Consider the following 22,027-nt stretch of genomic DNA (forward strand, 5'->3'; position numbering starts at 1 on the left):
TGAGCCGCCTCTCCCCACGCTCACACTCGAGCCGCCTCTCCCCCACGCTCACACTCGAGCCGCCTCTCCCCCACGCTCACACTCGAGCCGCCTCTCCCCCACGCTCACACTCGAGCCGCCTCTCCCCCACGCTCACACTCGAGCCGCCTCTCCCCCACGCTCACACTCGAGCCGCCTCTCCCCCACGCTCACACTCGAGCCGCCTCTCCCCCACGCTCACACTCGAGCCGCCTCTCCCCCACGCTCACACTCGAGCCGCCTCTCCTGACACCTCTCCCTGATGTTCACACTCGCCGTTTCTTCTCAGTACTATTTTGCTGCTGTCTCTCACCCGTGCTCTTCATGTGCTCTTACTTCTTGCTGTGCTCTTGTCCCCATATATACTGACTGTTGCTCACACTCAGTTCCCACTACCATATGTTGCGCTCTCATTCCACTGCTATTGCTCCCCTATATCCAATCATCCAATCTTCACACCATCAGTCTCTCATATTTGTACTCTCCGTCTGTCACTAGCACTCATTCTTACTTTGACTGTCACTCCCTGGTGCTCCTTTCTCTGCCACCTCCACTCACACTCAGCATCACATCCAATGCACACTAGTATTTAAAGCAGGTGCATACCACCACTGCTTGATAATCACACATGCTGTCCATCCCTAGAGATTACACGCTCACTGTTGCTCTCCCAAGGTCACCATCACAGCCACTTCCTTACAATTAAATGTGGCTCCTTTCCCTGGTACTTTGGAGTTCACTCACTGCCTAACCTGGATGCTCCCATTGGTCTTTGCCTCGGCTACTCTCACCTGATGCTTCTCCCATAGTGTTCATCTTTGCACTCTAACTTCCTGGTACTGCTTCCTCAGGCTCACACCCCACTGCTACCTCGTATGGTACACACCCATTGCCACACTCCACCATGTACAGACACCACTCACACCTATCTGGCACACTCACTGCATGCCTCCACCGCTCATAACCATCATTCATAACCATTGCCACATGCCACCTCTTACACCTATCTCTCACACCCACCACTCCCACCCTCTGATTGCACCCCACTGCTCACACCCACGCCACACCGCTCACACCTATCGATTAAACACTGCCGCACCTTGCTGCTCACACCCACCGCTCACACCCACTACATCACACCTTTCACACCCATGCCACATTGCAGCACTCAAGGCCACTGTTCATACCCACCACCACACATTGCTCACATCCAGTAACACACTGCACCATTCACACCCACTACTCTCAAACACTGCCACACCACTTCCCTCACGTCCATGCTCCACCGCGGCACTCATGCCCACTGCCACACCCATATTGCCACACCCCACCATTCACACCCACTGCTCACACCCTACCACTCAAGCCACACCCCACCGCTCACACCACACTGCACCTTTCACACCCATACCTGAGTGCAGAGTTTTATTTGGTCGTCACACTTGCCAGTGTACAGCCTGTAAGCTCAGAGTTAACTAAAACTGCCAATCCACACTTTTCAGAGGGAAAACTGCGGAGCTAGGCTGACTCTTCCTTTCTGGTGCCCACACCTGCTGCTGCTACTCCTCCGACCTCCGCACCATTCCCCAGATCCCACACTCACTGTTCTCACTTATTTTGGTGGTTAAACTCACTGCCACTCCCTGACGCTGTGGGTCACTCCCAGACCTATGGACTTGTACTCACTCTGACCAGGTACAACACTCCAGATTGCAGGATCTGAGTCTCTGGGTGCAGCCAACCTTGCGGGGGTTTGTTGATGAAGCCTCCCCTGCGGTTGCTCTGCTCTCCGGCCAGGCTGACCCCTTGCAGCCGCACGCTGCTGTCCCCGGCTATGCGGCTCCTTGTCGGCGGCTGCAGGGAACAGGGAGCGGGGCATAACGACTCGCAGGATCCTAGGGCAGTGGCCAACCCGGGGGGCGTCTGGACGGAGCTCTGAGCCGGACTCCGGCTGCCCAGGAAGCCCGGGGAGGACGCCGAGAATTTCCAGGGCGGAAGCTTGGGGCAGCAACGCGCAAAAGGTGGTCGCATCGTCCGGCTCTTCGGCCACGGGAACTCCACTGCCGTTCATGGTCAGCGAACCACACTCGAAGCGGTCATACCGAGGCTTCATCAGCACTGACCCCAGATAGAGAGCTCCCGATTACTCTCCTTTCGGTCCGACGGCTCCCACTGACCTGACGCGGCTCAGCGCTCCCACTGCCGCTGATGTCATTTGGGGAATTGGCATCAACTGGGAGGATGGCTAACTGCCGGCCGGCTGAGGGTGGGGGGGTGAGGGAGGGAGGGAGGGAGGGAGGGGGGGGGGGGTGAGGGAGGGAGGGGAGGGAGGGAGGGGAGGGAGGGAGGGGGGGGAGGGAGGGAGGGGGGGGGAGGGAGGGAGGGAGGGGGGGGTGAGGGAGGGGGGGGTGAGGGAGGGAGGGTAAGGGAGGGAGGGGGGGGTGAGGGAGGGAGGGTGAGGGAGGGAGGGGGGGTGAGTGAGGGAGGGAGGGTGAGGGAGGGAGGGAGGGAGGGAGGTGGGTGAGGGAGGGAGGGGGGGAGGGAGGGAGTGGGGTGAGAATGGGAGGGAGAGGGGGTGAGGGTGGGAGGGAGGGAGGCGGGGGAGGGAGGGAGGGGGTGGGGGAGGGAGGGAGGGGGTGAGGGAGGGAGGGAGGGGGTGAGGGAGGGAGGGAGGGGGGTGGGGGAGGGAGGGAGGGGGGTGAGGGAGGGAGGGGGGTGAGAGTGGGAGGGGGGTTGAGAGTGGGAGGGGGTGAGGAGGGGGGTGAGGAAGGGTGGGTGAAGGAGGGAGGGGGGTGAGGGAGGGGTGAGGAAGGGGTGGGTTAAGGAGGGAGGGGGGTGAGGGAGGGGGGAGGGAGGGAGGCAGGGGGAGGGAGGGAGGCAGGGGGAGGGAGGGAGGGGCGGGTGAGGGTGGGAGGGCTGAGGGTGAGGGTGGGAGGGTGGGGGGGGTGAGGGTGGGAGGGTGGGGGGGGTGAGGGTGGGGGGGTGAGGGTGGGAGGGAGGGAGGGGGGTGAGGGTGGGGGGTGAGGGTGGGGGGTGAGGGTGGGAGGGAGGAAGGGGGGTGAGGGTGGGAGGGAGGGAGGGAGGGGGGTGAGGAAGGGTGGGTGAAGGAGGGAGGGGGGGGTGAGGGTGGGGGGTGAGGGTGGGGGGTGAGGGTGGGAGGGAGGGAGGGGGGTGAGGGTGGGAGGGAGGGAGGGAGGGGGGTGAGGGAAGGGTGGGTGAAGGAGGGAAGGGGGGTGAGGGAGGGGTGAGGAAGGGTGGGTTAAGGAGGGAGGGGGGGTGAGGGAGGGGGGAGGGAGGGGGGGGTGAGGGTGGGGGGGTGAGGGTGGGAGGGAGGGAGGGGGGTGAGGGTGGGGGGGTGAGGGTGGGAGGGAGGGAGGGGGGTGAGGGTGGGAGGGAGGGAGGGGGGTGAGGAAGGGTGGGTGAAGGAGGGAGGGGGGGTGAGGGAGGGGTGAGGAAGGGTGGGTTAAGGAGGGAGGGGGGGGTGAGGAGGGGGGAGGGAGGGAGGGAGGGGGGAGGGAGGGAGGCAGGGGGGGAGGGAGGGGCGGGGTGAGGGTGGGAGGGCTGAGGGTGAGGGTGGGAGGGAGGGGGGGTGAGGGTGGGGGGGTGAGGGTGGGAGGGTGGGGGGGGTGAGGGTGGGAGGGTGGGGGTGGGGGGGTGGGAGGGTGGGAGGGAGGGAGGGGGGTGAGGGTGGGAGGGAGGGTGGGAGGGAGAGGGGGGTGAGAGTGGGAGGTGAGGGTGGGAGGGAGGGGGGGTGAGGGTGGGAGGGAGGGGGGGTGAGGGTGGGAGGGAGGGGGGTGAGGGAGGGGGGGGAGGGAGGGGGGTGAGGGAGGGGGGGGAGGGAGGGGGTTGTGGGGGGGAGGGAGGGGGGTGAGGGGGGGAGGGAGGGGGGTGAGGGTGGGAGGAGGGGGGTGAGGGTGGGAGGGAGGGGGGTGAGGGTGGGAGGGAGGGGGGTGAGGGTGGGAGGGAGGGGGGTTGAGGGTGGGGGTAGGGCGAGGTGGGAGGGGGAGAAGGAGGAGGGGGTTTGGGCGGGTGAAGAGAGAGAAGGTGGGGATAAGGTAGGTGGGAGGGGGGAAGAGTAGGGGCAGAGGGAGTTGGTGCATCGGTAAGGGGGAGTGAAAGGGGTGAGAATGAGGAGGGGTAGGGAGGAGTGGAGACAGAAAGGGATGGAGAGTTAGGGAAAGATGGAGCCTGAAGAGGGAAGGGGAGAGGGGGAAAGAGGGAGAGTGAAAGGAAGGTTTGAGATAGCTATATAGAAACATAGAAAACCCTACAGCACAATACAGGCCCTTTGGCACACCTTAGAAATGCCTAGACTTACCCATAACTCTATTTTTATGCTCCATGTACCTATCCCAAAGTCTCTTAACAGACCCTATCTTATCTACCTCCATTACTGTTGCCAGCAACCTATTCCATACGCCCACCACTCTCTGCGTAAAAAAGCTTACCATGACATTTCCTCTGTACCTATTCCCCAGCCCCTTAAACCTGTGACCTCCTGTGGCAACCATTTCAGCCCTGGGGAAAAGCCTCTGACTGTCCAAACGATTAATGCCTCTCATCACTTTATACACCTCTATCAGGTCACCCCTCATCCTCATTGATCCAATGATAAATGACTGAATTCACTCAACCTGTTTTCATAAGGCTTGCTCCCTAATCCAGGCCACTTCCTCTGCACCCATTTCTATAGATTCCACAACCTTATATTACATACACAAGCTTGAAAGGGAAATGAAGAAAAGAGATGAGATTGTTTGGAGTGAGTGAAAGGATAGAAGGAGAATAGATAGAAAGGTCCACAGAGGGAAAATTGAGATGTAAATCATCTGATGAGTGTGTGTGGTGGAGAGGAAAGGGGAAGGAGATAAAAAGATGAAAGAGGGGATATGGAGGGATTGGAGAAAAAAGTGAGAGTAGTCGAGGGAGAGAAGGAAAGAAATGATAAGGAAAGGAGAATGTAGAGGAAGTGTAAGAGGAGGTGAGAGAGGGAGAGGAGGGGAAAGGGAGAAATGGAAATGAAGGGGAGTGAGGACAGAAAAGAGGAAGGGTAGGGATATGTAATTGGGTACAGTATGAGCCAGCTGAGTGGGGGGGGGGGTGAGGGAGTGGGAGGGGGGTTGGGTAGGATGAGAAGTAGGGGTGTGGAAGAAGAAAGGGAATGAAAGGGAGGGGAGGGGAGGGGAGGGGAGGGAAAATGGGTCTTCAGAGCCAGGGAAGAGAGGTTAGAAGAGGGGAATAAAGTGGGAGAGTGATAAAAGAGGGAAATAATTAATGTATAGGGGGGAAGGAGAGGGAGGAAAGTCAGAGGATGAGGGACGAAGGGCTGAAGAGCAGGAGAGGAAAAGGGCAGAAGATAGGAGGAGAGGGACAGGGGAGTCATGTGATGGAGTAGTGGCTGGTTGGATGGAAACAGCCCTCTCCAGAGAAAAGGAAAAAAAGTGTGAAAAAGCAGAGCTCAAGAAACATAAAATACAGGAAGAGAAAGATAACGTTGCAGGGAAGAGTCAGAAGATGGCACCCAAAAGAGAAAAAGTAATAATAACAGAGAAAATGGAAGAAGGAAAATCACTGGAGAAGAAAGAAGAAGGCCTTACTTGCACATCGAAGCAGAGAGCCACCGTGGAGAGGAGCGACTGATCTCCGGTGTTGGTGAGTCCCCAGAGGAGCGGTGTCCTCCCGACCGGCGGACTCCAAAAATGGCTCTCAGAGCCAAGAAAAGGTGCGCAACTGCAGTGCGCGAGTAAAATAAAAGGTTAACGCCGACGGGAGGGGGACCCAGCTGAGGAGTGGACAGCTGCAGAGCGGCCACTGAGAGATGCCCAGGATCAGGGCGTTAGGCTGGGGGAAGTAAACAAGAAAGAAGAAAAGAAGAGTGGTGAGAAAGAGAATGAAGGGCTGGAAGAGGGTAAGTGGCAACGGGTCGACCAACAGGGGGATGACCTGCGGCAGGAGACCCAGCAGTGGGTCAACCTGCAGCGGGAGGCCCAACAACAGGAGACACAGCAGCTGGAGGCCCAGCAAGGATACAGAAGCAGTTCACTAGAGAAGGATGAAGATACAAAGATACAGAGAAGAGAAGAAGATGACACAGACATAAATACAGTCACAGAAGAAGACCAAGAATTTCAAAGGAAAGAAAAGGTAAAATAGAAGGACAAAATTTAGATAAAGTCTTTTTCGAAAAACAAATGAGGTCATTAAAAAAATGGCTATCATTAGAATTTAGTTCAATCAAAAGAAAAATGAAAAGAGCTGAAGACAGAATGGAAAGCTTAGAGTTGGTCATGACTGAAATAGGGAAAAGAATAGAAAATGTGGAGGAACGAGAAGCTGCTGTAGAAATGGAGATAAATGATTTAAGAGGGAAGTTGGAAGAGAGCAAAAAAAAAGAGACACAAGATTTATTGTCACAAAAAATTGACGTATTGAAAAACTACAGTAGGCGAAACAACATAAAAATAGTGGACCTGAAAGAAGGTAAAGTAGGGTCAGATATGAAGGAATTTATAAAAGGATAGATTCCATAGGTGCTGGGAACGACAGAGTCACATGAAGAAATAGAAATTGAAAGGGCACATAGAGCGCTAGTACCGAAGCCGTCACCACATCAAAAACTGAGATCTATGTTGGTAAAATTTCTAAGACATATGACAAGAGAAAGCATACTGGAGCAGGCAAGAAAGAAGGTTAGAGAAGACAATATGCCTTTGGAATATAAGGGACAAAAAATATTTTTTTACCCGGACATAAGCTTCGAACTTTTAAAGAAGAGGAAGGAATTCAACAAGGCGAAAACAATCTTATAGAAGAAAGGGTATAACTTTATATTAAGACATCCAGCAGTACTCAAAGTATTTATTCCTGGGGAATAGAATAGACTGTTCTCGGACCCAAAGAAAGCCCAAGAATTTTCTGAACATTTGCAGGACAGAAGAAGAGAGGAGGAGGAGTGACAAGAAGGATGACCGGCAAGAAAATATACAAAAATATGTAAAAATATAAAGTAAAGATAATGTATATATAAAGATTTAAAGATAGATAAGAGAAGGGGAAGAAGGGAAAAAAGAGAGAGAGCTTTGTTATAGGTATAGGAAAATAGTGTTCTCTGGGGGGGCTGGGGTAGGAGAATAATGGTCACTGTGAAATCGGTTGACGCTTGCGAGTAAGTTCGCAAACCGAATGGAGGTGTGGTTGCCATCAAGGGACAGGAGGCAATCCAAGGAGGGGAGGTTCATTTGGGGTTAAAGGGTTATTGCTTATGGGGATTGTTGGGGTATTTCATGTCTTAAATGCTTTGTCATATATTGAGATTAAAAAGGAAAACTTATAAAATAGTAATGGAACAAAAAGGGATGGAGGTGGTGAAGAGGCAGAAAAGTGAAATTAAAGATACAAGATGGCTACGATGGACCATATGACTATAAACATTAATGGAATATATAACCAAGTTTAAGTGTATCCCATTGGAAAAAAAAATCACATATAATTTAAAAGACAAAGTTACAATGTTTGAAAAAACCTGGGAACCATATATGGAACATAACAGAAAGAGCAGGCCTAGGACCACCATCACCTAAAATGATAAGAAGATAAACATGAACAGATTTAATGTGAATAAGTAGATGATACGTCTTTTTTGTTTGTATTCCTTTTGTATAAAGATATTGTTTTATTGTATTTTATATGTTCAATAGCTACTGTTTTTGGAGGGGGTGGGAAGGGGGGAAGGGAGGGATGGGGGGAAAAAAGAGAAAATGTCACTGTGAATATTTAAAGAGATACATCTGTAAATATATTGGTTGATATAGTGCGATAAATAAAGAATTACAACAAAAAAAAGATGGGAGGAGAGGGAGTTGGACAGAGGGGAGAGAAAAGAAAGGGAAGGGATGCAACAGGTGGAAGAGGGAAAAGAGGAAATGGATGAGGAATTTGGAGGGAGCATGGTGATAAGGGAGGGGAATGGGATGAGGAGGGAAGAGGTGGGAGAGGAAGAATAGGGTGAAATAGGAGAGAGTGGCGAATCAAGGCAAAGGATAGAGTGAGTATAGGGAGGTGAATGGCCCAAGGTGGTGAAACTGGAGGGGACTATATAGAAAGGAGAGGGAATAGGCCAGAGGGGAGGAGTGGAGAGTGAAGAGTGGGAGATGCCAGACAAAGGAGTGGAGGGAGATGGGAGAGGTAATAAGTAGGGAAGGATGTGGAGATTTGGAGGAGAGGGGAAGAGAAAAAAAGTTGCAGAAAGAGGAAAGGGTGGGTTAGAGAGAAGGTGAGATAAGAGAGAAGGTGGGAGTGGGGAGAGAGGATGAAAATAGGTGAGAGAGAAGGGAGAGGTTGGAGGGGAGAGGTAAAGTGGGAGGAGGTGACCAGAATAGAAAATTAAGGTCTGGGAGTGGCAGAAGGAGGGAGAGGGGAATTGAGAAAGGGAGAGGGTTGAATGGGAGGAGGGAAAGAACAAAATTAGATGCGGAGAGTGGGATGAGAAAAAGAAGGATATTGGGGTGAAGTGAAGCAGAACAGATAAGAGGGAGTATGGGAAGGTAAGGAAAACTGGGGGGAGATTGAGAAGAGGAATTCGAGGGAAGATGGAGAGATAGGGAGAGGGATAGAGAGCAGAGAAAGGGTAAAATAAGAAATAGTAAGTAGTCTGAAGTGAGAGAGAGAGAGGACAGTGAGTGGAGAGAGAGAGCAGAGGGGTGAAAGAGCTTGAGAAGCAGAGAGAGAAGAAAAGTGAGGGGAAAAGTGGCCAATGGGATGATGAGAATAAGAGGCAAGTTTATGGAGAGTAAGGAGAGTGAGAGTAGGATGGGAGAAGAGCAAGATGATGATGTGGGAAGAGGAAAAGTAAAGTATAGGGAGAATCAGGGGAGAGGGTAGCTGCATGGCAAATGAGTGGAAGAGACAGTAACAAGAGCAATGCATGTGAAGGGGAGAGGATAGAGGGAAGATTAGTGGATGGAGAAGGGAACAAAGGAAGCAGGAAGTGTTGTGATTGGCCAGGAGAGAATAAAGTTTATTTGAAAAGGAAAATGTATGTATCTTGATCAATGTGGTTTATAGTATGAAAAATAAAAAATTTAAAAGAAAAGAGAGAGAGTAAAGTTTAACTCTCAACTGCATCCTCCTGACAAAATACCTGTAATGTGATTTTATCACAACCAGTACTTTGGCTTATTGGATCAAAACCCAAGATCTCATAGCAGGATCATGAAGGACTGTAAGGATAAGCTACCACACGTGATATAACTGGTACCAACAACAGACAGGCTAATCGATATCTAATTCAATCTGTCACCTCCATCTTCATGGTCCCTAAACAACAATAACAAGAGAAACACTGATGCAGGAAAATCAATGCAAAGTACTGAAAGACTCCACAAAGAAATATCTGTCTGGCAACACCTCACAGCCTGGGAATTCTGAACCAAAAGCAGTTGCAGGCTCTGCCTCAAAGTCCTTTATGATCAGAACCTTGACATTGTCCTTTCGGTGGCTGAAGGGGCCACAGAGGTGGTGCAGATGTTAAAAATTACAAATAGTTTAATTTCACTAGTTGGGAAGTTATTGAAATCAATTTTGGATTTATGATATTCAGACTTCATTTCGAAAGGAACAGGATAATTAAGGAGAGTCAAAATGGATAATATTTTTTGCTTCCTGAACACTTCTGGATGTATTTTTTGGATTATGGGCTGCTGATCATGAAAATCATCTTAAAACTTTCCTATCGCATACTATTTTTTAGATAAAATCCTGTCACATTTAAGTCGACTTCAACCATACAAAACCATGAAATGCAACATGTCATGAAAATACCTTTTCTGCATTTGCACTTGGACGTCTTCCCTGATGATCTTGGTGCCGTCAGTGACAAACACGATGAAAGGTTTCACCAGGGCATTGCGACCATGGAAAAGTGGTAGCAAGGGAACTGGAATCCATCAATGCTGGATGACTATTGTTGGACACTGACATGAGAGGCATCAGATGCTGAGTGCAACGAAAACCAGCAGCCAAACATTTTTAGGTCGGTTGAACTAACGCAATGTGTCAGCGTCATTATGCGATTAAACATGTGAAATTCAGTAAAATTTTATTTAATAGTTCTCCAACTTCCTACGCGATACAGCAAATCAGCTTGGAGTTGTCTATCATAATCCCCCAATTTTTGTTCAGGAAGCAAAACTTCTGAAAACAAATTGTTGTCCAGTGTAATTTGATGAAAGATCTAACAGTAAGTTAAATTTTCTTGAGGAGGTAACAAATAAGGTTACTGCTTGACATGGTCAATATGGATTCTGCCAAGGCTTTTAATGAGGTTCTATCAGGCAGGATGGTTATAAAACTAAAAGCCCATGGTGTCCAAAATTGGTTTAATAAAAGGAGGCAGAAGATAATGGTTGAGGGTAATTTTATCTGTGGAAACCAATTGCCAACAACATTCTACAGGGCCCAGTTTTCAGCTTTTAATAATTTACCTTGATGATTTCGAGTTTAATCACTGCCACCGTGTCTTCAGCTGGCGAGGTCTTCAACTCTGGAATTCCCTTCACCTGCTTCTAATGTTCTCTCCTTTAAAACTTTCCACGAAAATCCATCTTTTTTGACAAACACAGGATTTCAATGTTACATCCTTGCCTTTGAACTGGCTTACATTTTTGTCTGATACAACTTCTCACATATTTGACATAAGGAATCCATAAAGACAATAGCAAGTTGAACTGCATCCCTAGACCTCACCTCTCCCAGGTACACAAGTTCTTGAAGAGGAACCAGGAAGCACCATGGATGGATGTGATGAAGGTACTCTCTGTAGAATCAAACATACTCAAGACATCTTTCTGTGAGCTTGTCTTGAGATTCTACTAGTGCCTCTTTACATGGGAGATGTAGAGATTTACTGGTGCCTGTCACAGTTCATCCCCATCAGTTTGATCACATTGAGCTGTGCAAGCTCTTTCAATAGACAGTTGCTGCTGGAAAAGCATTAACTCAATGAAAGAAGCACTGTGGTCCACCCAAATCCAGCAAAAGGAACTGTTTGTGACTGAATGATGCTGACAAGCACAGTCCAGGATTCCAGAATTCATGGTGCAGGACACATCAAACTGAGATTCAACCTGCATTTGGGTCCTATGGGGGGAAGAGTATTATGTTATGCCACTGCACACAACCTTTCCCCATCACAATCATTACCAAACTTCCTTCACAAAATGTACAGGAAACGGTCTTTAAGGAGTTTGTATGTTTTCCCCTGTCTATGTGGGTTTCCTTCAGGTGTTCCAATTTTCTCCCACCCTTCAAAACATATGGGGGATATAGGTTCATTGGGTGTAATTGGGCGGCACAGGCCCATGAGCCGGAAGGGCCCGTTATTGTGCTGTATGTCTAAATTTAATTTCTCTAGTATTAATTGGTATATTCTTGGTGACAGCAACCTAGACAGGGCAGAATTTGTAAATTCATCCAGGAGAATTTCTTGAAGCACCATGTATATAGCCCAACAAGGAAAGGGGCCATACGATACCTTGCATTGGCAAATGTCCCCAGCCAAGTCATCAGAGTTTCAGTGGGGGAACATTTTTGAATAGTGATTAATCTTCCTTAAGTTTCAAGATCATTATGGACAAGGATAAGCTTCAGCCTTGTTGAAAAGTACTAATTTGGGGGTGGATAAATTATAACATGATTGGAGAGGAGTAAAGGGGCATAAACTGGGGGCAACTGTTATCCTAATGCGACTCACATGTGGAAGTTGTTTTAGGACCAACAAATTTAGAGTCCAGGACCAGCACATTCCAATGTGAAGAAAGGATAAAGGTGGCAAGGTAAGAGAACTTAGTCAAGTAGGAAAAAAAGAGCCATCTGTAAGGTTCAGAAAGTACAATCAGACTGAGGTAAAACACAAAAGTCTGCAGACACCGTGGTTGAAGTAAAAACACAATATGGAGAAAATCAGCTGGTCAAATCAGTGTCCTTTTTTTAAACATTTTTTTATTTTTCACACTATGAACCATACTGACCAAAATGCATACAAACATTTCCCTCTTGAATATACAGTGTCATTTTCTCCCCTTTCCCCCCACTTCACCCCCTCCCCACCCACTCAACGTTCAACATATGATAGATTAAACCCATTAAACAATTGTATATTTAGTTTATGTTGTCTCTTGTTCTTCCTGTTAAAATAAATCACTTCATGTTTCTAATTTAGTCTTCCATTTGCTCTCCATTCCTCGTGCTATTTATGTTTCTCTGAATTCTGTTCCTTTTCTTGTCATCGTTTGTTTCTTTCTGATTTTGGGTTAATCTACAAGCTTTGAAGTGATGCCCACTTCCCCAAGCCAGGCCACTAATGAATATTACTGGAGAATCTCAAGAAAGGGCCCCTCCCTGAAACGTTCACTGTCCATCGCTCACCATGAACGCTGCCTGGCTCACTGAATTCCTCCAGGTTCTCAATGAACTTTCCTGGACCCACTTTCCCTGATCCTACAATTCTATGGTGGAGCTGGATCTTTTCTCAGCTGATTGCACATCTCTTCAGGACATGGACCACATTGTTAGTCTTTTATGTGTGTATGTCTGGTTGTGTGTCTGCATGTTTTGCACTGAGGACTGAAGAACAAGTTTCATCAGATTGTACTTGTACAATCCGATGAAAATGGACTTGACATGAACCAGAACTTTTTTTTTTTTTTTCACACTATAAACCATATTCCCTCTTGAATATACACAGTGTCATTTTTCTCCCCTTTTTCCTCCCTCCTTCCCACCCCCCATCCCTACCCACTAAACGTTCAACATATACAATACATTAAATCCATTAAACAATGTCATTACACAATGAAAATAAACAAGAAAATTGTGTTATCTACTTTTACACATTGGGTCAGTTCATTTCGTCTTCTTCTCATTCTGTCATTTTAGATGGTGGAGGTCCACGGTAGGCCCTCTCTGTTGTGTTCCATGTACGGTTCCCAAATTTGTTCGGATACTGTGATGTTATTTTTTAAATTATGTTATTTTTTCCAATGGAATACATTTATACATTTCTATGTACCATTGCTGTACTCTCAGGCTTTCTTCTGATTTCCAGGCTGGCATTATACATTTTTTTGCTACAGCTAAGGCTATCATAATAAATTTTTTTTGTGCTTCATCCAAATTGAGGCCTAGTTCTTTACTTCTTATATTACTTAGAAGAAATATCTCTGGATTTTTTGGTATGTGCTTTTTGTGATTTTATTTAATACCTGATTTAGATCTTCCCAAAACTTTTCCACTTTCTCATATGCCCAAATTGCATGTACTGTTGTTCCCATTTCCTTCTTACAGCAAAAACATCTGTCTGATACTGTTGGGTCCCATTTATTTAACTTTTGGGGGGTGGTGTATAGCCTGTGTAACCAATTATATTGTATCATGCGTAACCTCATGTTTATTGTATTTCTCATAGTTCCGGAGCATAGCTTTTCCCATGTTTAATTCTTAACCTTTATGTTTAGATCATGTTCCCATTTTTGTTTGGGTTTACAGCTTGTTTCCTCGTTCTCTTTCTCTTGCAGCTTGATGTACATGTTTGTTATAAATCTTTTAATTATCATTGTGGTCTGTATCACATATTCAAAATTGTTTCCTTCTGGTAACCTCAGCCTGCTTCCCAATTTGTCCTTCAAGTAGGTTTTCAGTTGGTGGTATCCAAACATTGTACCGTGAGCTACAGCATATTTGTACTTCATTTGTTCAAAAGATAATAATTTATTTCCCAAAAAACAATTTTCTATTCTTTTGATCCCTTTTCTCTCCCATTCTCTAAAGGAAAGGTTATTTATTGTGAACGGGATTAGTTGATTTTGCGTCTATAATAATTTTGGTAGAGGAGTCACGTGATGGAGTAGTGGCCGGTAGGGGAACTCCAGCCCTCTCCAGAAAAGTTAAAAAAAGATAGAGAAAAAACAAAGGCACAAACATAAAAATCAAAACAAAGTGAAAGTAAAAGTGTGGAGAAAATGGCAGCGAAGAAAGAAAAACCGAAAACAACGGGAAGAAAAGAAGAAGGAAAGACGTCGGAAGAAGAAGGTGAAGGCCTTACCTCTACGAGGAGGCCCGCCGTGGAGAGAGAAGCCTGCTCCCTGAGGTCAGTCAAAGCCCCGAACTCGGGACTACAAAAATGGCTCACGAAGCCAAACAAAAGTGCGCAACCGCGCATGCACGAATTCTTGCGCATGCGCAATGTGCAAGACAAAAATAATACTGACGGGAGGGGGGACCAGCTGAGGAGTAAATCTCCACAGCTGAAACAGACAACTACAACACAACAGCAAGAGGAAAACATAGAAAATAATGAGAGCAAGAAAGAAGAGAGTAAAAATAAGAAATCAAAGAAACTACAGATGACCAACCCAGAGGAAGAAGACACTTCTAATAAAAATAAGAAGACCAAAAGTACCCAACAAAATAAAACAAACAACCCAACAAGAAAACCAGAAGAGACAGAGGTAAAGGACACAGATCCTGGAGTGGACTCAGAAGAAGAAGAGGAAGAACACAGAGAAATGGAAGATGAAGGGAAGGGCAAGTACATGGATATATTTTTTTTAAAGAATATATGGAAACAGTAAAAGAATGGCAGTCACAAGAATTCAGTGAAATAAAAAGAAGAATAAAAAATACAGAAGAAAAAGTGAATAGATTAGAGATGATCATGACAGATATAGGAAAAAGAGTAGACAAGGTGGAAGAACGAGAAACAGCCATAGAAATGGAAGTAGATGACTTAAAAAAGAAATTAGAAGAATCTGATAAAAAAGTTAAAGAGACACAGGAGTTATTAGCTCAGAAGATATATATAATGGAAAATTATAATAGAAGAAACAATATAAAGATAGTGGGCCTTAAGGAAGATGAAGAAGGCAAAAATATGAAAGAATTTATAAAAGAAGGGATCCTCAGGGTCCTAGGAAGTCCAGAATTACAGGAAGAAATGGAAATAGAAAGGGCACACAGAACATTAGCCCCTAAACCACAACCACAACAAAAACCAAGATCCATTCTAGTAAAATTCCTAAGATATACAACAAGAGAAAATATATTGGAGAAGGCAATGAAGAAAATAAGAGAAGACAAAAAACCACTGGAATACAAGGGTCAAAAATTTTTTTTCTATCCAGATATAAGTTTTGAACTCCTGAAGAAGAGGAAGGAGTTTAATGCAGCAAAAACGACCCTATGGAAAAAAGATTATAAATTTATGTTAAAATACCCAGCAGTACTTAAAATAGTTATTCCGGGGCAGCAAAACAGACTATTCTCGGATCCGGAAGAAGCACGAAAATTTGCAGAACAACTACAAAACAGACAGAGAGATGAAGAGATGCAACAAGAACAAAAATGACAACAAACTATATGTATATGTGTATGTAGGTATATATATATATATATATATATATATGTGTGTATATGTGTGTATGTATATATATAAAAAATAGAGTATAGGTAAGAACTAAGAAGGGAAAGAAAGGGAAGAAAGGAAGTAAGGAGGGAATTAAGAGAGTGACGTTTGTTATATATGAAAATTAAAATCTTTTCTGGTGGGGGCTGGGTGGGAAAGAATTACAGTCACTGCGAAGTGAATTCGCAAATCCAAATGGAGAGGGGAGATGTGGTTGCCCGACAAGGGACAAAGGGCAACTCAGAAAGGGGAGGGACTATTGGGGTTAAAGGAATTTTAGATATGAGAATAGTGGAAATATTTTATGTTTTAGAAATGTTGTCTTATAATGTGTTCAAAAAAAGAAAGCAGAAATGGATAAGAAGGGAAGGTGGTGATGAGGAAATGGAAAGGAAAGATAAACAAAGTATGAAATGGCTATGTTGAACTATATGACTTTAAATATTAATGGAATACATAACCAAATCAAAAGGAAGAAACTGCTAAATTTTCTTGTTGGGTTGTTTTATTAATCAATAACAATGTACCAATCAAAATAGAAGAGGAAATAATAGATCCAGCAGGGAGATATGTAATGATAAAATGTCAGATATATTCAGAATTTTGGAATTTACTCAATGTATATTGACCTAATGAAGAAGATGAAAAATTTATGCAAGATATCTTTTTGAAGATAGCAGACATGCAAGGGAACATGCTAATAGGAGGGGATTTTAACCTTAATTTGGACTCAAACATGGATAAAACTGGAAAAAAAACTAACAGAAAGAACAAAGTAACCAAATTTATAATTAAATCGATGCAAGAAATGCAACTTTTGGATATATGGAGGAAACAACACCCAAAGGAAAAGGAATATTCTTATTATTCGGGCAGACATAAAACATACTCAAGGATAGACCTATTCCTGTTATCAGCCCACATTCAAGGGAGAGTTAGGAAAACGGATTATAAAGCCAGACTATTATCGGACCACTCACCCCTTTTATTGGCAATAGAACTAGAGGACATCCCACCAAGAATGTATAGATGGAGATTAAACTCCATGCTACTTAAAAGACAGGATTTTAGAGAATTCATTGAATGACAAATTAAAATGTACTTTGAAATAAATACGGAATCAGTGAAAGATAAGTTTATAGTATGGGACGCAATGAAAGCGTTCATCAGAGGGCAAATAATAAGTTATGTAACTAAGATGAAGAAGGACTACAATCGGGAAACAGAACAGTTGGAAAGGGAAATAACAAATATAGAAAAAGAATTAGCAATAAAGGAAGATACAACTAAAAGAAGAGAATTGGCAGATAAAAAAATAAAATATGAAACACTACAAACATATAAGGTGGAGAAGAACATAATGAAGACAAAACAGAAATATTATGAGCTAGGAGAAAAAACGCACAAAATTCTAGCGTGGCAGCTTAAGACAGAACAAACTAAAAGAATGGTATTGGCATTAAAGAAGGACAAGCAAATTACATATAATCCAACGGAGATCAATGAAAACCAGGGAATTCTACGAGCAACTATATCAAACTGAAAACGAAGGGAAAGAAGACAAAATAGATGATTTTCTAACTAAAATTGAACTACCGAAATTACAAAGAGGAGCAAAATAAATTAATAAAACCATTTGAAATAGAAGAATTACAGGAGATAATAAAAAAACTACCGATCAATAAAACACGAGGAGAGGATGGATTCCCAATAGAATTCTATAAAACATTTAAAGACTTATTAATTCCTCCCCTTCTGGAAGTAATCAACCAGATTGATAAAACACAAAGCATACCAGATTCATGCAAAACAGCAATAATTACAGTAATACCAAAGACAGGGAAAGATCCACTCGCACCAGCGTCATATAGACCAATATCTTTACTTAACACAGATTATAAGATAATAGCTAAACTATTAGCAAACAGATTAGCCGACTATGTACCAAAAATAGTAAATCTAGACCAAACTGGATTTATTAAAAAAAGACAAACAACAGACAATATCTGTAAATTTATTAACTTAATTCATGCAGTAGAAGTAAATAAAACTCCAACAGTAGCAGTTGTTTTAGACGCAGAGAAGGCCTTTGTCAGAGTAGAATGGAATTATTTATTCAAAGTACTACAAAAATTCAGCTTACCAGAGAAATATATTAATTGGATTAAAGCATTATATAAGGGGCCATTGGCGAAAGTGACAGTAAATGGATATATATCAAAACAATTTAACTTAAGCAGATCAACAAGGCAGGGATGTCCACTATCTCCCTCACTGTTTGCGTTAGCTATAGAACCACTAGCAGAGCTGATAAGAACAGAAAATAAAATAAAAGGGATAAAAATAAAAGAGAAGGAATATAAAATCAGTCTACTTGCAGATGACGTTATAATATACTTAACAGAACCAGAAATATCAATAAAAGAATTACATAAGAAATTGAAGGAATATGGAGAAGTGTCGGGGTACAAGATCAATGCAAATAAAAGTGAAGCAATGCCAATGAATAATGCGGATTTCTCAAAGTTTAAGAAAGAATCGCCATTTAGATGGCAAACGCAAGCAATAAGATACCTAGGTATACAAATAAATAAAAACCTCGGCCATCTATATAAACTCAATTACCATCCATTAATGAAAAAATTACAAGACGACTTAGAGCATTGGAAAGACTTACAACTAACACTGATAAGAAGGATAAACTGTATTAAAATGAACATTTTCCCAAGGATACAATACCTATTTCAGGCATTACCAATACGCCTAACGGAGAAATTCTTCGAGGAGTTAAAGAAAATAATAAGGAAATTTTTATGGAAAGGGGGGAAACCGAGGATAGCCCTAGATAAATTAACAGAATGGTACAAAGAAGGAGGCATACAACTACCAAATTTTAAAAATTATTATAGAGCCGCACAATTAAGATACCTATCAGATTTTTATCAAACAAGGGAAAAACCAGATTGGACCAGATTAGAACTAGATAAAATAGGGGAGAAGATACCTGAACATATACTATATAAATGGGATGAAAAATTGGTACAACGTAGGAATTCACCGGTTTTGCATCATCTGCTCAACATTTGGAAGAAGATTCATGTAGAAATGAATAAAACAAATTACCAACTGCCAAAACTAATATTGATGCAAAATCAGCTAATCCCTTTTACAATAGATAACCTTTCCTTTAGAGAATGGGAGAGAAAAGGGATCAAAAGAATAGAAAATTGTTTTTCGGGAAATAAATTATTATCCTTTGAACAAATGAAGGATAAATATAACTTACGATACAATGTTTGCATACTACCAACTGAAAACCTACTTGAAGGACAAATTGGGAAACAGTCTTAGGTTACGAGAAGGAAGCAATTTTGAATATGTGATTACAGACACAATGATAATCAAAATATTTGTAACAAACATGTACATCAAACTGCAAGAAAAGGAGAACGAGGAAGAAAATGGTAAACCTAAATAAAAATGGGAACAAGATCTAAACATAAGGATAAAGAATGAAACATGGGAGAAGCTATGCTCCGGAACTATGAGAAATACAATAAACACGAGGTTACGCATGATACAATATAACTGGATACACAGGCTATACATCACACCACAAAAGTTAAATAAATGGGATCCAACAGTATCAGACAGATGTTTTCGCTGTAAAAAGGAATCGGGAACAACAATTCATGCAATTTGGACATGTGAGAAAGTGGAAAAATTTTGGGAAGATCTAAACCAGATATTAAATAAAATCACAAAAAGCAATATACCAAAAAACCCAGAGATCTTCCTCCTAAGTAATATAAGAAATAAAGAATTTGGACTCGATTTGGATGGAGCACAAAAAAGATTTGTTATGATAGCCCTAGCTGTAGCAAAAAAATGTATTATGTCAACCTGGAAATTAGAAGACAACCTGAGAATACAACAATGGTATATAGAAATGAATAAATGTATTCCATTAGAAAAAATAACATATAATTTAAGAAATAACATTACAATATTCGTACAAATATGGGAGCCATACATGAAACACAATGGAGAAAACCTACCGTGGACTTCCACCACCTAAAATGACAGAAGGAGAAGATAATGAAAAGAACTGACTCAGTAAAATTTCTTGTTTATTTTTATTAAGTGACAACATTGTTTAACTGGTTTAATGTATCTTATAGATTGAACTTTAAATAAATGGGAAAGGGAGTGAGGGAGGAAGGGAAGGGAGGGGGGAAAAAGGGGAAGAAAACGACACTATATATTTAAGAAGAAAAATGTCTGTATTTATCTTGGTCAATATGGTTTATAGTGTGAAAAATAAAAAAATTAAAAAAAAAAAAATTTTTGGTAGTTGGTAATTTGTTTTTTTCCTTTCGACGTGAATCTTCTTCCAAATGTTGAGCAGATGGTGCAGTACTGGTGAACTTCTATGTTGCACCAGCTTTTCACCCCACTTATATAGTATATGTTCAGGTACCTTCTCCCCTATTTTATCTAGCTCTAACCTGGTCCAATCTGGTTTTTCCCTTGTTTGATAAAAATTGGATAGATATCTTAATTGTGCTGCTCTATAATAATTCTTAAAGTTTGGTAGCTGCAAGCCCCCTTGTTTGTACCATTCTGTTATTTATCTAGCGCTATCCTCGGTAAATCAGTGTCCTTTATACAGTTTGAGCGCCTGCCTACATTTTGCTCGTATCTTGATAAAGGGCTCAAGCCAGAAACAATGGTGATGTATCTTTTTTTAATCTTTGCCATATAAAGTACAGTTTGACCAGCTGAGTGTCTCTCACATTGTGTTTTTACAATCAGATGCCCCTGAAAGAATATAAAGATTGCAGGGAAGAGGTCAAGCAGAGCATTTGGAAGACCAAAAGGGGCCATGAGTTTTTCTTGGCAAGCAGGATTAAAGTATCAGTTGAATTTTTTTGAGAAGGTGACAAAGATGGTTAATTGAGGTTATGGTCGTGGATATTGTATACATGGACCTTAATAAGGCGTTTGACAAGGTCCCTTGTGGTAAGCTGCTTCAGAAAGTGCAGATGCAAAGGGGGGGGGGGAGAAAAAGTCACTGTATATGTGTGAAAAAGAAATAGTGTATATCATGGCTAATGTGATTTATGGTGTGAAAAATAAAAAAATTAAAAAAAAAAAAATTTGGATAATCTGTCAGATGATGAAGAGCTGAAGGAAGATCCTATTGAACTGAACACAAATCGTGTTCTTAAAATGTAGTTTGAAAGCAAAACTTTGGAACAATATTGGTGTTCGGCAATGGATATGTTTCCAAGACTTTGTGAAAAAGCGATGACATACTTATACGAGTCTGGATTTAGTGCCCTTTTGTCAATCAAGACAAAATCTAGAAATCGCTTGGGTGCACAGGCAGACGTGCAGACTGCTATCAGCAACAAGGTGCCACGTTTTGAAAAACTCTTAAGCAATAAACAGGAACAAAAGAGTCATTAAATTTAAAATGGTTTATGAACATTTGAACATTCGTTCTTTAATTTTTTTTAAAGAAATTTCATGCATGGATGAAAATTTAATTTTTTTATAGGGTTTATGCAACTTTTAATTTGTTTACATTTTTTTCTTTTCCAGATATTTCATTTTTGTTTATATATTATTAAAAATTGATTATACAAAAAAAAAGTGCAGATGCCTGGGATCCTTGGTATTGGTAGTTTGAATACAAAATTGGCTGAACATAGAGGGTTGTGGTAGAAGGTCATTATTCATGGAGGCCTGTGACCAGTGGTGATCCACACTGTGTTGGACCCTTGTTGTTTGTGATGTGTATATATATCTCTATATATATAGAGATATATATAGATATATATATAGAGATATATATATATATATATATATATATGGCTTTGAAAAAAAAGTAGGTGGGTGGGTTAGTAAGTTTGCAGATGACAGACAATTAGCCAGACAAATGATACTTGGCCTTTCTGCAAGAATATTTGTGGACTAAAGATGTATATAGGGTCTTGATGAAATTCGGCCGGAGTATTGTGTACAATTTTGGTATTCTTATCTGAAAAAGGCGTACATTTTATAAAGGGAGGGCAACAAGATTCACTAGACTGGCTAATAGAACAACAGGTTTGTCATTTGAGAAGCGGTTGACTTGGCCATGTTTTTATTCACAAGTGTTCAGGAGAATCAGAGGTGATTTTATTGAATCATAAATTCTTAGTACTTTAGTGTCGAATGTGGAGGGTCATGTGACCTCTCCATCTGTAACCTGGTGGGATTGTGGAGGGTCACATGACCTCTCCACCTGGCACTTAATTGAAAGTCACATCACATGCAATCAAGGTTGTAATCTGCCCCACACCTGACCATTGGCCCCTTTAATTACCTCGTGATCGCCTTGCTCAAACCTCCCACTTACTGTTCTATAAAGCCCACCACATGCAGTAGCTCTTTGGCTCTGACACGAACTCTGCTGTGGACAACACTGGAGGAGTCACTGGTAAGGTGGGCACTACATAGGGATCAAACAGTTGTAGATAGCATCTGAGCTGTACCCACGTTAGA

The 22,027-nt window shown here is 43.1% G+C and overlaps 1 protein-coding gene and 1 long non-coding RNA gene across 2 annotated transcripts in view; both read right to left on the reverse strand.

The window, feature by feature from the left end:
• The window catches only part of LOC138758607 (SHC-transforming protein 2-like), a 33,197-nt gene extending 30,972 nt beyond the window's left edge, over positions 1–2,225 (reverse strand). The window contains 2 exon segments of the mRNA XM_069927813.1: positions 1,705–2,022; positions 2,024–2,225. Coding sequence (XP_069783914.1) covers positions 1,705–2,022; positions 2,024–2,131 — 426 coding nt within the window. The 5' untranslated portion in view covers positions 2,132–2,225.
• Positions 2,226–4,139: 1,914 nt separating this feature from the next.
• The window catches only part of LOC138758608 (uncharacterized), a 41,189-nt gene continuing 23,301 nt past the window's right edge, over positions 4,140–22,027 (reverse strand). The window contains exons 2-3 of the long non-coding RNA XR_011354357.1: positions 10,500–10,619; positions 4,140–4,206 (exon numbers count right to left, since the gene is read on the reverse strand). This is a non-coding gene — a long non-coding RNA (uncharacterized lncRNA). The remainder of the gene's footprint in view (positions 4,207–10,499; positions 10,620–22,027) is intronic.

This window comes from Narcine bancroftii, chromosome 3 (assembly GCF_036971445.1).
Source record: "Narcine bancroftii isolate sNarBan1 chromosome 3, sNarBan1.hap1, whole genome shotgun sequence".
In the NCBI taxonomy this organism is placed as follows: domain Eukaryota; kingdom Metazoa; phylum Chordata; class Chondrichthyes; order Torpediniformes; family Narcinidae; genus Narcine; species Narcine bancroftii.